Source organism: Colius striatus, chromosome 7 (assembly GCF_028858725.1).
Source record: "Colius striatus isolate bColStr4 chromosome 7, bColStr4.1.hap1, whole genome shotgun sequence".
NCBI lineage: Eukaryota > Metazoa > Chordata > Aves > Coliiformes > Coliidae > Colius > Colius striatus.
Genome location: NC_084765.1, coordinates 163,913 through 180,061, shown reverse-complemented (window position 1 = coordinate 180,061; position 16,149 = coordinate 163,913). Strand labels below are relative to the sequence as shown.

Here is a 16,149-nt window from a genome sequence, read left to right as displayed (position 1 = left end):
AAGGCTGAGGGAGGCTTCACCCAAAGCCTGCAGACGAGGAGCAATGATCCCACCCCAAAAAGGGACAGGGGATGGCTGGGCAAAAGGCTCTCTGCAGCTGCCAGGTGAGAGAGGCCACGGCTCCCACAGGGCCACAGAGAAGTTATGGGCCAAAAGCAAGCTCAAATAGAGGGAAAGTTACCTTCCAAAGGCAGGAAGAAGGGGAGCTTCTGCCACCAAGGGAGTGATGGGGGAGGTCACGGGACTCCAGCTGCTCAACACACCCCACGAGCAACAAACAGAAGCTGCTGAAATGCCCCAGTGCTCCCAAGCTGCTCGCCCCCAGCACCGAGCCGAGCCAGGCTGGATCACGCTGCTCCTCCGAGGCTTCTGGCCCCAGCCAGGGGCTGGGCTGGCTGCAAACCACACAGAGAGGGGGCAGAGGAGGGCAGCAAAAGCGACGTGTGGGCCGGGGCTGTGGGCCCCAGCACCAGGAGGGCTCGATCCTGCAGCCCGGGGTGCAGAGGGATGGACGGGGACACGGCAGCAGCCCCAGAAAGCTGCACAGGGATTGGCAATTCCCCATTCCTGGCCCCAAAACAGCCCGGGGGGTGGAGAGGGGGGGAAGCAACCAATGGAGTTGTTTGGCATCAGCAGCAGCTCAAGGCAAAGCTCTGTCACATGGCACACGATTAGGACTCGGCTGTGGGGTGGCAGAGGGGCTGGGAATGGCCCCGGGGCTGTGGGGGCTGCTGTGGGCACAGCGATGCCAATGCAGGGGGCTGGGGGCTGCACACCCGGGAAACGGGCATTTCTCAACTGCTTTTCTTAAAAAGCAGCTCAAATCTCCCTACACGGGGTGAGGGGAGGGGGGGTTTCAGTGGTTTGCCCAACCGGGGCCCCCCACCAGCCGTGCAAACAGGCAGCTGCAGGGGGCATGGGCTGAACCCCTCCCCGCCCTCCCATCGGCTCCTTTTCGGGGCGGAGGAAGGGTTTTGCTGATTTTCCTGCCCATCACAAATCACAGCACGACCTGGCTCCCCCCGAACAGCTTGAAGCCCTGCCCCACCTCACCGAGTCTTCCCCAGCCTGCCAAGGAAAACCGCTTCTCCTTGACAGGTCAGAGGAGGAACAACACTTTGGAGTGGTCTGCCCGGTTTCCAGCAGGACAACCCGCTGCTCCTCTTGCAGGGCTTATTGGTTCCAGTCTCCCCCTCTGCAAAACGAGGCATCTTTCCCCCCTTCCTGGCTCTGCAGCCCTGACAAGACCTTGAGCTCCCCATTCCCTTGGGCTGCTGCTGTGCTGATGGGGTGGGCAGCTGGCGTGTAACCCACCGAGCTTTTTGGTGAAACACCCAGAAATCGGAGGCTGAGGCTTGCTGCCACGGGACTGCAGGTGGCCAGCCCCTCACAGCTTGTCCTGCTGACCACACAGCCCCAGGAGCGTGGAGCTGGGAAGCACAGGGCTGCACGTGGGACGGGGAACCAGCCCTTTCCATCAGCAGCCTCAGAGCACCAGGGGCTAGAGGCACAGCCCCCCAGCAGCGTGCCCAGCTCACCCTGGGGAGGCTTCTTTGGGGCTTTTTTGGTATCATCAGGGCTTGGGTTTGAAAACAACAAAATAGGAGAGGACAAAGGGGGAGGAGAAGTGTGGGTTGGCCGAGGACAAAAGCAAAGCGGTGGGAGCAGCAAAGTGCCTCCAGGACTTGGCGCCTCTCCTCGATGTTCCCTGGGGGAAGCAGCCTCATCCCCCCGGCTCTGGCCAAGCTCTCACTGTGGGGATGGAGCCTACATTACCTTAAAAGTCGACACCCAAAAAGCCCATGTTTTGTCCGTTATACGCCCACGCCAGGAGGTGGCACAATGAGCCAGGAGAAACGGGCTGAAGCTCGGCAGCACACGCGTGCCCGTCCTCCCGCCCCTCACCTCCCCCTGCCCGTGGAGGAGACGCCTTAAACCCCAAACACAAGCACGAGGCACTTGATCTGGTGGCTGCTTTCCTTCCTCCTTTCTCCCTTTTGCAGCTCCCAGCCTTTCCTCGCAAGGGCCGGCCAAAGCTTTTGGCTGCGCTGGACTCGTCTGTGCCTCACAGAGCCCTGTGCTGCTCGTTAGAGCAAAGCTACTGAGCAGTGGGGGAGAGGGAGAAAGAGAAGAGAGGCAGCTCCTGCGAACCCGGCGTCTCAGCCCCACATTTCCCCCTGGAAAGCAATCCCAAGTTTCCATCAGCTCCCAGGCAGCTCTGCAGCTATTTATAACAGCACTGAAATGAGGAGCAGGACTCCCACTGAAACGTGGGCACAGAAATAGCAGCAGCCTTTGGAAAGGACCGTGTGGGACTATTGTCTGTCTCCTCTTTGTGTCCTCTGGAGCCAGGAGCACCTGATGTGAGTTGTTTGCACCCACCCAGAGCCCCTCCAAGCTTTGAGCATGGTCAGGGAGCAGCAGTTCTTTGGGTAGAGGGTGTGCTGGGGGACAGCAGCAGGCAAAGGGATGGAAACAGCTCCTGCCTACACCTCAGCCCCCCTCTCACCCCAGGAAAAGCTGTTTAGGGAACACCTAGGGCAGCAGGGATCGAGCCCCTGTGCCCAACACAGTCATGGCACAAGATGCCTAAAGCTGCTACCTGTGGAGAGAGGAGCCTGCTGTGCTGAGGGAAATCACCTTCGAGGGGCACGTGCCCCCCTGCACCCTCACACCCTGCCTCTCCCAGGTGCCCAGGCTGGGCATCTTAAAGCCAGGAAGCATTGCCACACACAGACAATCTCATTTCTGCTGTTCTGACACTAGACCAAAGCCATCTGCTAGAGCAGAGGGTGTTTTGGGGGTCTAAAAGCAGTAGCTGCTTGGGACGTCCCGTTACCAGCTCTGCTCTCCCCCTTCACTCCCAGGGACTGCAGCAAGGCCAGATCCACACCCTGCTCCCCAGCAAAGCCTCCAAAAAACCCCAAACCTCCTCATTTCTTTATAAAAAATATAAAGAAGACAGATGCCAAAGGGTGCAGAGGAAAAGCAGCTCCCACTCCTTCTGTGCCCTGTGCCAAGAGGCAATCACACTCCCACTGAACCCCACCCCTACCTGTGCAAGGCTGGAGCTCCCTGAGCAAGGCTGGAGCTCCCTGAGCAAGGCTGGAGCTCCCTGAGCAAGGCTGGAGCTGCTGCAGCTGAGGCTCAGCCCCACAGCTGGCTTAATTTTTGAGGAAGCCCCCCAAAAGTGTGTAGGGTGTGTAAGCAGAGGAGCAGGTACCACAAGGGCAGGAGCACCAGCACAAAGGGCTCCTGCCCCTTGCAGAGGCGGTCGAGGGGAGCTGAGGGGGAGCTTTGGTGTGCCAGGGAGCTGCTGGGGCTGAGGGAGCTTTTGGGAAGGATGTTTGCTTCATTTGCCTCTTCCAAGCTCCCCAGAAATCTGGTGAGCAGATCTGCAGCCCACACAGTCGCCAGATGAAGCCACAGCCCCAGAGATGCCTTTGGCATGACGAGACCAAAACCGTTCAGCTTGTCTCCACGTTGCTGAACCCAGCCACAGGGCTCCAAGGGCTGAGGGTCCTCAGGGGCACGACAACCTCCTGGGCAGCCAGGGGGCCCCAGAGGGGTGGCACTTTCCACCACCACACAGGAACCCACGCTCAGAGGGTCAGCAGGAGATGCTCTGGCTCCATCCCTCTCCCTTTCTCATGGCTTGTCAAGCAGCCCTGGTCCCCCATACAGTGAGGCTTGCTGCTGCTGCTTTTTCTCCTGAGGCAAACCAAAGCACAGCTCTCCCTCCCCACAACCCAGCCCAAAAGTCACCTTCAACGTTATCTTGGCAGGGCTGCCCTTCTCAGCGAGGAGGCAGCTGCAGCTCATCCATGCCCACAGGGTCCCAAAGGAACTACAAAGCAGAGGTCTGGGCACCTCCTCTCCAGGGACCTGGCTTTAACCCACCTTCCTGAGCCTCTAAAGCTGCAGGCTCTGCTCTGAGGAAGGCAGAGACCTTCTTCTTCCTCCTCTTCTTTTCTTCTTCCTCCTCCTCTTCTCTTGCCTGAGCCCTGCACAGGCCCCACCACAAGGACTTAGGATTTATGGGGTTGCCCCAGGGCAGCCCCCCAAGGGCACCTTTAACCTCTGACATCCCCACACAGGAACTCTCCCCACCAAGCTTTTTCCCACCTATGATGAACCTGCTCCCCTCCAGACTTTTTATCTGCAGAGGGAAACTGCCCCAGCAGTCACTTCCACCAATGAGCAGTGACCCTGAGGAGCTGCCCCTGGCCTCTGAGAGCAGCTGAGCCTGCTGCTGTGCTTTCCTGCTGATTACAGCAGCTGAGAGGCTGTGGGCTGAAAGGTGGGCAGGGGCTCCCTGGGCTTTGGGGTAAGGGGTTTGCCTGGGCTGTGATGCTCCGGGGGAAGCCCCTGCACAGGCTGCACACACAGACACAGCTCTGTCACCCTTCCCCCATCACTGAGGGAGGGAGAGAGCCGGGGAGGCACACGGTGCTGGGGCTCAGGCAGAAGGTGCCCAGCCTGATCTAAAGGGTGATTCCCTGCCAAGCACCCCTTTGGCAGTGTCCCTGCAGGGGAAAGCTGGATAAAATGACCCCGTCCCCACAGGCACAGGCACAAGAGCATCACAGGCAGGCACCAGCTCGGCTTTTATTGTCAGAGGCTGCAGCAGCAGACGATGGGACGTGGGCTGTGACCTGCTGGAGAGCAGCTCCAGGAGAGGGATCTGAATGTTCTGGTGGGCAGCAAAGTAAACATGAGCAGCAACGAGCCCTCGTGGGCAAGGAAACCAAAGGCATCCCGGAGGGCATGAAGGAGTGTGGGCAGCAGGGTGAGAGAGCTTCTCCTCCCCCTCTGCTCTGCCCTGCTGAGGCCTCATCCTGAGCCCTGTGGCCAGTGCTGGGCTGCCCAGCTCAGGAGAGACAGGGAGCTGCTGGAGACAGGCCAGTGCAGGGACACCAAGATACTGAGGGGCTGGGACACGTGTGTGAGGAGCAAAGGCTGCAGCCCTGGGGCTGCTCAGCTGCAGGAGAGAAGCCTGAGCTCAGGGGCACCTCAGCAATGCTGCTCAGTCCCTACAGGGTGGGTGGCAGGAGGCTGGGGCCAGTGTTTGGGGTGTGGTGGCCAGTGCCAGGGCAAGGGGTAACGGGCACAGGCTGGGACACAAACAGCTCCCCTGGCCCAGGAGGAGCAAGTCCTTTGGTGCTGAGGGGAGGGAGCCCTGGCCCAGGCTGCCCAGGGAGGGTGTGGAGGCTCCTCAGGAGGTTTCCAACCCCACCTGGACACGTTCCTGTGCCTCCTGAGCCAGGGGAACCTGCTGGAGCAGGGGCTGGGGCTGCAGCAGCTCTGCAGGGCCCTTCCAGCCCCCACCATTCTCTGATTCTGTGATGCTGTGACATGGGTCACCCCTCAGGTCCTACAGCCCAGTCCCTTCCATCAGCAGGACAGGGAGGATGCTGCAGGAGGTGCCACTGGCTGCCAGCTCCACTCCTTCCTGCTCCTTCCCTGCCAAGTCACAAATGTTCAGGCCACAGCAATTTTCCCTTCAGGGATGGGCCAATTAATAAGCAGAGAAGGGGATCCCTGCAAGGAGCACCGCTCGCACCTCCTGGCACCAGCTCCCTTGCATCTGTGCTTCCAACTGCTGCCCATGGTTTGGCTCAAGGGCAAAGGGGCAGCTGCCCTGGGAGTACAGACCCTGCAGCAGGGAGAAGGGAGGTCTCAGGCTGAGGCTTCACTGTGCATCAGAAGCTCTGCCTGTCTGCTTTGCCTCCCCTGGGAGACGGGCTGCCCTGAGCCACAGGGAGATGCAAAGGGAAGGCGCAGCACCTCCAGCACAGCGCCGAGGAGCAGCAGCATCTGCTGCCTTTGCTGCCCTTTGCCCGGGATTCTCTTGACAGTGCTGTTAAAGCAGAGTGTGCCAAGGAGCCTCAAACCTTAAAACATGGCTTTTAGTGAAGCCAGGGATTAACAGGCCTTTTTGTTCCCCTCCCAGTGTAAACAGATCCCTGTTTTGCTTTTAACCTCGGTGCCAGCCCAGGAGGGAGAAGGGCCCCAGCTCTGCTGTGGAGGAGGGTGCTGCCCCCCACCCCCAGCCCAGCTGAATTGTCAGGAATTGAGCAGGCAGCAGATTTTACCCACCAGCACCAGCGAGCAGCACAAGCAACGTCCCGTTTGCCCCAGGCCAGGGACGGCTGACGACAGCCCGGAGCCAGCACAGCCCCTGGGGTCCCCCCAGCCTGTGGGTGCACAGTGTGGGGCACAGCCAGGCCCAGCCAGCTTCCTTAGGGAGGGAGAAAACCCACACAGACGTGTCTGTGCTGGGTCTGATCCCCACCAAAACACTTCTGAGCCTCCAAAGGACAACACAGCGTCACTGAAGTCCCATTCGCTCCTGCCTTGGGCCGTGCAGAGGGAGCAGGGGGCTGTGACGGACAAAGAACATCTTCCCTGCTCACACAAAGCCTGAACACCCACGGGCTTGAGGAGGCAGCTGTGCCCCACTGCCACCCTCCCCAGCTCTTCCCCTGCCCCTCCTGGGAGCCAGCACAGCCCCACGAGAGTCCTGCCCCGGTCCCAGCTCGCCCCGGGACGCTCACTCGGGGATGTAGTCCCTGAAGGAGTTAAAGCTGAGGCTCCTGCCCGCCGAGCCCAGGGTGGAGCTGGCCTGCATCTTGGGGATCTTCTCCATCAGCTTCGACACCGTCCTGCGCTTGAAGGAGCCCGGGGAGAAATGCCCCTGTCTCATCAGCTCCTGGTAGAGGCTGTTGAACACCACCACGGTCTCCTCGTAGCTGTCCCGGGTGGAGATCTCGTAGAAAGGCAGCTTCAGGGCTTTGGAGAGGTTTTGCCCATCCTCTGTGGACACCATCCTGTCGAACTGCAAGTCCTTCTTGTTGGCCACGATGACGACGGGGGGCTGCTCGCTGCCGCCGCTGCGCTTGGGGCTGCCGTGGATGTGGTTGATGAGGAAGCAGAGCCGCATCACCTCGTCGAAGCTGCACCTGTCCGTCACCGAGTACACCACAGCGAAGCCATCGCCCCACTTGATCTTCTCCTCGATCTGCAGGGAATCCTCCTCCTGCCAGGGCACACACACTGTGAGCAGCAGGGACACACCACCTCCCAGATCCAGCACAGCCTGGAAAAGCTCCCGAGGGAAAAGCCCCTGCCCAGCCCAGCGCTGACCCACGGCCCTCAGCACCTCAGCCCCACGGCTCTGGGATCCCTCCAGGGCTGGGCACTGCCACAGCTCCCTGGGCAGCCTGGCACAGGGGCTGACACCCCTCTCAGGGGAACAACTCTGCCTCAGCTCCAGCCTCAGCCTCCCCCGGCCCTCCTCTTGTCACTTGTTACTGGGGAGCAGAGCCCGACCCCCAGCTCACTGCAGCCTCCTGTCAGGGAGTGTCAGAGCGAGCTCCTGCCTCCCCCCAGCCTCCTCTTCCTCTGTTCCCCAGTGGTTTCCCCAGGGCTGCAGCGATGCAGCAGCGTGAGCTCACCTGTCCGGCCGTGTCGAGGATCTCAAAGTGCACCATGTCCCCGTCAATGACGGCCATGTGCCTGTAAATCATCTCTGGGGGAGGACAGACAGGGCAGTGTGTCAGCAGCTCCCAAACACTGGACAGGTCTCTTTTCACCTGCTGCAACCCACGGCCCCAGAGCCTTTACTTGAGCCCACGCCTCGAACCGAGACCCAGCCGGGTTAGAGCAACACAGACACTTCCCCAGAGTCCCAGCCCCTGGGTGGCTGCAGGAGCTGGGCAGGAGGACGCAGAGGCAGCCTGAGCTCATTGCTGGGGCACTTCGGCAGGGACGTGACTCCAGTGCCCTCAAAAACCCCAAACCCAAGGGCAAAAAAAAAACCCCAAACCCCAGAAGACAGGAAAGCATCAGCCACTGCTCCAGTGGCTCAGATACCTCCTGCCCCCTTGAAGTCACAGCACATTGCTGCAGGCTGACTGAGCACGCTGGGCTTCCCTTGGCCAAAAGCCAACAGAGAGGGCAAAGAGGATGCCAAAGCCAGGGAGGTGCCACGGTGGCTGCTGGCTGTGGTGCTACCAGCCTGGCTGAGCAGGAAGAGCAGGGGATGTGGTGAGGGTGTGGGAGCAGTGGGCTCTGCTGGGAGCACCAGAGCTGAGCCCAAGCAGCGAGAAGAAGGACTTTACCTACCCAGGGTTGGGTCGTAGTCTCCAATGAATCTCCTGGTGATGAATCTTACAGTCAGTGCTGTGAAAGAAAACCCACAACAAACCCAGTTAAAGCTGTCAGATCCAACTGCAGAGGAGCTGAGGCGGGAGGGATGGAGCAAGGAGCTGTCCCAGCCTCCTGGGAGAGGACAGGCTGGCAGCCGTGGGCACGGCTCGTGAGGGCAGGGCACTGCAGGGCTGGGAAATGCAGCTGCAAAGGTGCCCAGAGAGGCTGGGTCAGGGCTGCACAGCGGGCACGCTGCCTGGCTGGGATAAAGCAGCCAAGGGCCACGTCCTGGAGCAAAGGCTGGAGGTGAAGCAGACTGGCAAAGGGACACAGCTGCCTGGGTGGATGCCTTGGACCAGAGGAGGAGGCTGAGGGCAGACAGCAGCACTCTCTGACACTCCCTGACAGGAGGCTGCAGGGAGCTGGGGTCAGTGACAGGACAAGGGGAAAGGGGCTGCAGCTGCCCCAGGGGAGGCTGAGGTTGGAGCTGAGGCAGAACTGTTTCCCTGAGAGGGGTGTCAGCCCCTGTGCCAGGCTGCCCAGGGAGCTGGGGCAGTGCCCAGCCCTGGAGGGACCCCAAAGCTGTGGGGCTGAGGTGCTGAGGGCTGTGGGTCAGTGCTGGGCTGGGCAGGGGGTGGACTCCAGGAGCTCCAAGGGCTTTCCCAACCAAAGTGATTCTGTGATTCTCTGTTACAAGCCCTCTTCTCTGCCCCCAAAGCCCTCAGTGGACACACAGCCCTGTGCAGGCTGGCCCCGGTCTTGCTTTACCTGCCTTGCTGCCAGCTCCCCCCACAGCCTGAAACGCTTCCAGAGCTCACAGGCATTGAGCATCCCAACAAAACTCCACTGGAAGCCCCTGGAAAAGCCTGGATGGCTTTTGCAGGTGCTTTGCAAGCATTTGCACGGAGGACAGGAACGCAGCAGGCGAGGGGATGCCCTGGGCAGAGGATGAGGCCTGTGGCACCTCTGCCCAAAGCTGCCCGTGCGTCAGCAGCGGCGAGGGCGGCTGCTCACACGTGGAATTCACTGCCTTGCGTGGTTGGGGCTGATAAATGGCATTTTCTGGCTTTGATCCTGCAAAGATTTATGCCCAGGCTTAAGTTTTCTGCCGGGTGAGTGATCCCCTCGCTGGCCTCCGGCGCTGAGCTCAGTGTGTCAGCTCAACTGTGCTGCATGGCCGGCCCCGACACTGCAGCCAGCCTGCACGGGGCTGGGCAACTGCAGCACTGCCTGGTTAACCTGCCCCAGCCCAGGGCACTGCAGCACTGCCTGGTTAACCTGCCCCAGGGCACTGCAGCACTGCCTGGTTAACCTGCCCCAGCCCAGGGCACTGCAGCACTGCCTGGTTAACCTGCCCCAGGGCACTGCAGCACTGCCTGGTTAACCTGCCCCAGCCCAGGGCACTGCAGCACTGCCTGGTTAACCTGCCCCAGCCCAGGGCAACTGCAGCACTGCCTGGTTAACCTGCCCCAGCCCAGGGCACTGCAGCACTGCCTGGTTAACCTGCCTCAGGGAACTGCAGCACTGCCTGGTTAACCTGCCCCAGCCCAGGGCAACTGCAGCACTGCCTGGTTAACCTGCCCCAGCCCAGGGCACTGCAGCACTGCCTGGTTAACCTGCCTCAGGGAACTGCAGCACTGCCTGGTTAACCTGCCCCAGCCCAGGGAACTGCAGCACTGCCTGGTTAACCTGCCCCAGCCCAGGGCACTGCAGCACTGCCTGGTTAACCTGCCCCAGCCCAGGGAACTGCAGCACTGCCTGGTTAACCTGCCCCAGCCCAGGGCACTGCAGCACTGCCTGGTTAACCTGCCCCAGCCCAGGGCACTGCAGCACTGCCTGGTTAACCTGCCCCAGCCCAGGGCAACTGCAGCACTGCCTGGTTAACCTGCCCCAGCCCAGGGAACTGCAGCACTGCCTGGTTAACCTGCCCCAGGGAACTGCAGCACTGCCTGGTTAACCTGCCCCAGGGAACTGCAGCACTGCCTGGTTAACCTGCCCCAGGGAACTGCAGCACTGCTTGGTTAACCTGCCCAGGGCACACAGGACCCAGCCAGGAGTTCAGCTCCTCAGCACAGGGACAAGGGGCAGCAGGGAGCAGTGGCTCAGTTCCATCCCTGCAGCCAGTGCTGCTCCTGGCAGGGGATGAGGGAACTCCCGGCTGCAAAACCCCTCCTGGCCCTTCCATCTGCCAGCACAGCAGCAAGACAGAGATCACACAAGCATTTGGCCCAATTTCTCCTCCTTGCAAGGGCAGGGCAAGGCAGGAGCAGCAGCAGCACTGGCAATTAATCCCCTCTCATCCAATTCCCACATCTCCCTGTGCCAGAGGCTGGGAGATGAGAAGCCCCAATTAGCCTCTAATGCTGGGCTGGGGGCAGCGCTGCCCACGCTGGACGTTTGCCCAACAGCTCCATCAAACGTGCCAAAGGCTTTCTCCTGGCTGGGGAAAAGTGCTGCCTCTCATCATCTCTCTCCATCAGGCCAGGCTGAAGGAGCCAGGACTCAGCTCCAGAGCCAGGGCTTGTTTGAGGTGGGCAGGCTCTCTGCAATAAAAACCCCAACCAGAGGCTCCTGGTATTTTTCCATAAGGGGCAGCAAAAGCTTTGCCATCCTGAGAGGTCTCCAGGTGGGTATTTCCAGCCCTGGGGTTAGCAGAGAGGGCTGAGCTCAGCTGGCAAATGAGGGGGAAAAGCAAAGACTTTCTAAGCAACAAAACGATTTGGAGGTGCTGAAAATGCTGCTGGCCCGAGAGGGGCAGGGAGGCAGCCAGAGGGTCCCTGTCCCTCCTGCTGACAGGGCATCAGGCTGTGCCAAGCCTGTCCCTCCTGCTGACAGGGCACCAAAGGGCCACACAACCCCATCTATCCCTGCTCTGATAAGGGCTTTATCACAGCCTCCTGCTCCAGAGCTGGCACACAGGGGAGGCTCCCCCAGCACCGCAGCGGCTCCTGGGGCCATGGCAGGACCTGTGCCCACACCCTGGGAGGTGACAAGAGGAGGCTGGTGCTTGTGGAAATGGGCAGAAGCAGAGGGGAGGCTACTGAGCCACTGGTGAGAGGCTCAGGCCAGAGAGCGCAGGGAGGTGAGCAGCATCCCAAGGGCAGAGGGAGGGAGACATTTTACTGGACTTTCCCCCCACACACAGCCCCAAGCACCCCAGAAAACAGCCCCAAGAGAGCTGTGAGGGGGCTGCAATGCTCAGGCTGAAGGGCAGACACTGGAGAGACGAGGAGGAGCGGCGCAGCCTTGGGAAGAGATCAGTGCAGGTGATCAGCTGCAGCTCCTGAGATCCCCTTCTGCTGGCTAAGGACCCCCTGGCCAAGGATAAAGGCTCATTTTTCTACTCACCTTCATCTCTATCCCACCTTCCAGAATATCCTTCTGCAGGGAGTTGCCCATAGGATGTGAGAGGGTGGGCTTGGCAAGCGCTGCCAGCCCCAGGAGCAGCCCTCCAGCCTTGCAGAGCTTGCCTCCTGCCCTCAGGTCTTCCCCAGGGAGGAAAGGCAGCAGCAGCACAAAGCCCCTTGCAAGACGTTGGGTTTTGCCTTTGGGAAGAGCGAGGCAACACAACTGATCTTCGCACTTGGTCCTCGAGGTCTGAGCTAATCCAAGTGACCTTCCAGGCTGCCTGAGTGCCCAGAAACGCTCCCCCAGAGCAAAACCCTCCACGTGGCCTTTTGCCAATGCTGGGCTTTTGAGTGCAGCTGCTTTGAAGACGCATCCTGGGTGCCTGGGTGTGATTTGCTGGCGCAGAGAGAGGTGGGAGCACAGCTAATGGACGCGATGCTTAAGCCCTTGGAGGTGTTAATGGCAGTAATGGGTCGGGGAATGGGAGTGAAAGGCAGCGCAGAGGCTGAGAGCAGGAAGGAAAAATCGCAGAAAGTGAGTGGGAAGGGGGAACAAACCACCCAGGGAGAGCAAGGCAGGAGTGCAGAGCCCAGGAGGGACAGGATGGGGAAGCACAACACCAGGAGCTGGCACGGCAGGGGGAAGGAGACAGAGCAGCAGTGCAAAGGGAGAACAAACCTCACCAGAACCAGCACACGGTATTAAATCCCCTCCAAACCAGGGGATGCTGCTGAGAGCCTGACACTGAGCAGGACTGATGCCCTCTCACACCGAGCTTGCTTTCCTCACACCAGTTTGGGGGCAGCTTGTCCCAGGCAGCCATCAGCTCCTTGCACACCCACACGGTGCTGGTCGGGATCTGCATGTGCCCCAGGAATGTGGCTTCTCCCCTGAGCTTCTCCAGCCCCGGGACCTCAGCCACAGGCAGCTCAGCTCTTCCTGGCCCCCTGCACCTGCCCATTTGGGGGATTCACTGTCCTCTCACCTGCCAAGCTGCCTCTGGGATTCAAACCCTGCCCATCAGAGAAGGGATCTGCTGGAAGAAGCTTTTAGCTTCTGGAAGTAATTTAGCCAAGCTGCTCTGTGGAGATGCCCAGGGGTTCTGCAGGAGGCTCCTATCAGCATCTTCAAAGAGGCCCCCAGATGATGGAGACGGGCTGGGCTCAGTTTCTAGAAAGCACCTGACTGTGCGTCATGCTTTCGGCAGACACCCAAAGCCCGAGCTCATGGTGGTGTGTGAGAAGAGGAGCCAGTTACATTGATTAAAAACTGGCTGGAGAGCAACAACAGGAGCAGAGCTGCCAATGGGAAGCAGTGGATGGAGGCAGAAAGGCACCAGCACCTCCACACAGCCTTGGGAGGAAGGAATTTCCCCCCCCACCCCCAGGCCTGAACATCAGTAACCCAAGTGCCCAAAGCTGAAAGGGTTAATTGTGCCTTGGGTTTGGTCTGTAGGAATGAGGTTGGGATTAAGCTGCTGTGGCAAGGCTGGGGCAGCTCCAGGCTCGGGCTTGGGCTCGCCCACATGCTGCTCTGGTTATGCCTCTGCACAACACGGATGGCACCCAGCTCCCAGCTCCCAGCACCCAGCTCCCAGCACCCAGGGTGTGTTTCACAAGCAGAACCTCTCTCTGGAGCACAGCAGAGTTTGCCCCAGCCAGCAGCAACAGCAGAAGGCAGAAGCTGAGGCAAGCTCTGGCTGTGATGTTTGCAGCCTGCTGCAGGTGACTGACACAGCCCAAAGCAAAGCTTCCTGCTGCTGACAGGGGCTGTGCCCAAACCTGGCCCTGCTCAGAGGACCTGGGACCTCACCACATCTTGAAGGTTTCCCAACAGCTCCAAACCCTCGAACTCTTATGCTGAGAACTGTGGGGTCTTTCCCCCGTTGCAGCTGACTGAGTTTTAATCACCCCTTCAGTCGCTCACACCCTCACCCCTCAGCACTCCTAACCCAGCTTCTGCTTCCCAGGGGGGAGATGCCAACAGTCACCCAGCTGATGCCCCAGCACAGGGTCCACTCACCTGCTGCCAACACCAGCAGCTTGGCAGCTCAGGGATGGCTTCAGACAGAACCCACCTTCAGCCTCCCCTGCTTCCCCTCCCTAAAACAGGGGATCCCTACACATCACACCCTGCTGGAGCCCACCCCCAGCCCAGCACTGACCCTCAGCACCTCAGCCCCACGGCTCTGGGGTCCCTCCAGGGCTGGGCACTGCCCCAGCTCCCTGGGCAGCCTGGCACAGGGCTGACACCCCTCTCAAGGAAACAGCTCAGCCTCAGCTCCAGCCTCAGCCTCCCCTGGGGCAGCTGCAGCCCGTTTCCCCTTGTCCTAAAAGCGAGGTTTCCTCTCCCCTGGCTCGGTTTGGCTCAGCAGCAGCGGGTCAGACCCGCCAGGCCGGGCAGAGCAGCCGGTGAGGCTGACACGCTGTCCCTGTGCAGGACGGGCCGTGCGGGGCAGCAGCCGCGGGCTCGGGGACGGCGGAGCCGCGCGTCGGGGCAGCGGCCAGCCCGCGGGGCATCGCCTGCCCGCCGTTCCCAGGGGCTGCTCCCCGCTCCTGCAGTGCCCTGCCTCTCCCCTCTGCCCCGGCTTCAGCCCGAGGGGATGGCAAAGAGCGAGCCCTGCCGCGGGACACGCAGCTGCAGACACGCACAGGGCCCGGCGGTCGCAGGGCAGACCCTGCCGACGAGCCCCACACGATGCCCACCCCCGCTTCTCAGGAGGGCACCGGGGCCCAGCCCGGCTGGAGGGTCCTGGCAAGCCCCTCAGCAGGATGCGACGGTCCGGAGGAGACGCGGCGGCCGCTCCCCAGCCCGCGGGAGGGGCGCGAAGCCCCCGGCGCCGGCTCCGCGGCTGCTCGGGCCGGGGGGCGGGGGGAGGATTCGGGGGGAGGCGGGGACGGGCTGAGCCAAAGCGCTTCGTACACTTTGTACATCCGTCGCCGGTGGCTCCATCTGCCCAGGGCCCCCCCTCCCCCGATCGTGCTCCCCCTCCCCCGATCGTGCTCCCCCTCCCCGGTGCCGAGCTGCCCATCGACAGCTGGGAGTCGCCTCCTTTAATTTCATCAGGGAAACGACGGTTTTTCGCCAGCGCCGGGCAAGAGGCTCCGCTGGTTACTGTATATGGAAAACGCAACTCCCAAGGGCAGCCGAGAGCCAGAGCTGCCGCTCTGAGGTGCCGCTGAGGTGCCCCCAGCGCGGCGCGATGCCAGCGGGACGATGCCCTGTCCCCAAGGGCGCGGTGTCCCGGCCGTGAGCCGCGCAACTCCCCGTCCCGCTGCGGTAAAACCGACGTGCGCGCCCCCCGTCCTCGCCCGCCGCCGGCACGGGGGATGCTGCGGGGCCGGGGCGCTCCCAGCCCGGCACGGAGGAGCGCGGAGGGCTGGCAGGGTGAGCCCCGGGCAGGAGGGAGCTCGGGTGCCGCCGGGTCGGCATCCCAAATCCCCATCCTCGCCGCTGGCGAGCGCTGAGCGGAGCGCTGGGAAAGGGACTTTTCCTCGAGCGGAACTAAAGCCGCTGCTCCAACGCGGCGCAGACCCCGCGCCCCCCGAAACGCGCAGGCGGCGAACCCAAAGCACACGGCAAAGCACGAGCCGGAGCTCAGCCTCCGCTCCCCAGAGCCGCCCCGGGCCCCCGCCCCGGGCTCGAGGGCGACGCCGAGCCCCTGCCCCGTCCCGGCTTTCTCCAACGACCCCCGGGGCTGCTCCGCCGCGGCCGCAGCCCTGCGCGGCTCGGAGCCTGTTCCCGGGGAAGGAGACCCGGGGGGACGCCCGGGGAGGGGGATGCAGCGGGGTACCGCACAGCCCCGTCCTACCTGTCTTGCCCACGGCGCTCTGCCCCAGCACGACGAGGCGCAGGGTCCGGCCCGGGCTGAGGCTGACGGAGCGGCGCAGCGGCCGCGGGAAGCTCATGCCGGGGCCGGGAAGGGGCCGGGGCCGGGGCCGGGGCTCCGCCGCGTTCCCCGCTCCGCCGGGCGCTGCTCCGCCAGCTCCGCCCCGAGGGCCGGGCCGGGCTCAGCCCCGGGCTCGGTGCAGGCGGTTCCCAACCGCCGCTCTCCTCCTCCTCATTTTCCCTCCCCACCCCTCCGCAGGCGCCGGGCAGCCCGGGCGTCGTGCCTCAGTTTCCCCGCACACCGGCAGCTGCGGGGGGAGTCCTTCTGCGAGGGCCGCGGGGAGCTGCTCACATCAAAGGGACAAAGCGGGGAAAGAGTGGAGAAGCAGGGCAGCAGCTCCTCAGACAAGGAAACACGGGTGCTGCCTGGCCCCCAAGCCCTGCATGGGGTCCCAGCAAAAGAAGCCAAGCCCGGAGAAGCTGGCTTAGCCCCCAGCCTTTCCTCTCATCCCATCCCTCAGGTGCAGCCCCAGCTCCCCTCACAGGGCTGGCTGGGAGCACTGCAAGGCCAGGAGAGCATGCTGGCTCCACACAGAGCAGGGACCAAATCCCCACCAGCACCAAAGAGCTGAGACTTCACATCAGGCCTGGACCCAAACCTCCCCTGTGCTTTGGTGCAAGCAGCACTGTGAGGCTGTTAAACAACAGCGTGAGGGTGCAGCCAGAGCAAGGGCTGGTGTGTGGGGGTGTGTGCAACACCTCCACTGTCCTCAGCACACCCCAGGACACAGCTTGTCCTGGACACAGATGCCACCAGCGCTG

At 62.1% G+C, this 16,149-nt stretch overlaps 1 protein-coding gene across 1 annotated transcript; it reads right to left on the bottom strand.

Moving 5' to 3' along the window:
* Window positions 1-6,477: 6,477 nt before the first annotated feature.
* On the bottom strand, window positions 6,478-15,445 carry LOC104561791 (ras-related and estrogen-regulated growth inhibitor). The gene is made up of 4 exons (XM_061999902.1): window positions 15,311-15,445; window positions 8,128-8,184; window positions 7,458-7,531; window positions 6,478-7,039 (listed from the first exon to the last, which is right to left on the bottom strand). The coding sequence occupies exons 1-4, from the start codon at window positions 15,405-15,407 to the stop codon at window positions 6,554-6,556; spliced, it is 714 nt and encodes a 237-aa protein (XP_061855886.1). The 5' UTR covers window positions 15,408-15,445; the 3' UTR covers window positions 6,478-6,553.
* Between the last annotated feature and the right edge of the window lie 704 nt (window positions 15,446-16,149).

Excerpts from the sequence above, each read along its gene's own strand:
- LOC104561791 (XM_061999902.1), bottom strand. The coding sequence starts at position 15,407 with ATGAGCTTCCCGCGGCCGCTGCGCCGCTCCGTCAGCCTCAGCCCGGGC. Across the intron at positions 7,532-8,127 it reads AGACTACGACCCAACCCTGG|AGATGATTTACAGGCACATG; the intron begins GTAGGTAAAGTC and ends GTCCTCCCCCAG. Across the intron at positions 7,040-7,457 it reads TCCTCGACACGGCCGGACAG|GAGGAGGATTCCCTGCAGAT; the intron begins GTGAGCTCACGC and ends GTGCCCTGGCAG.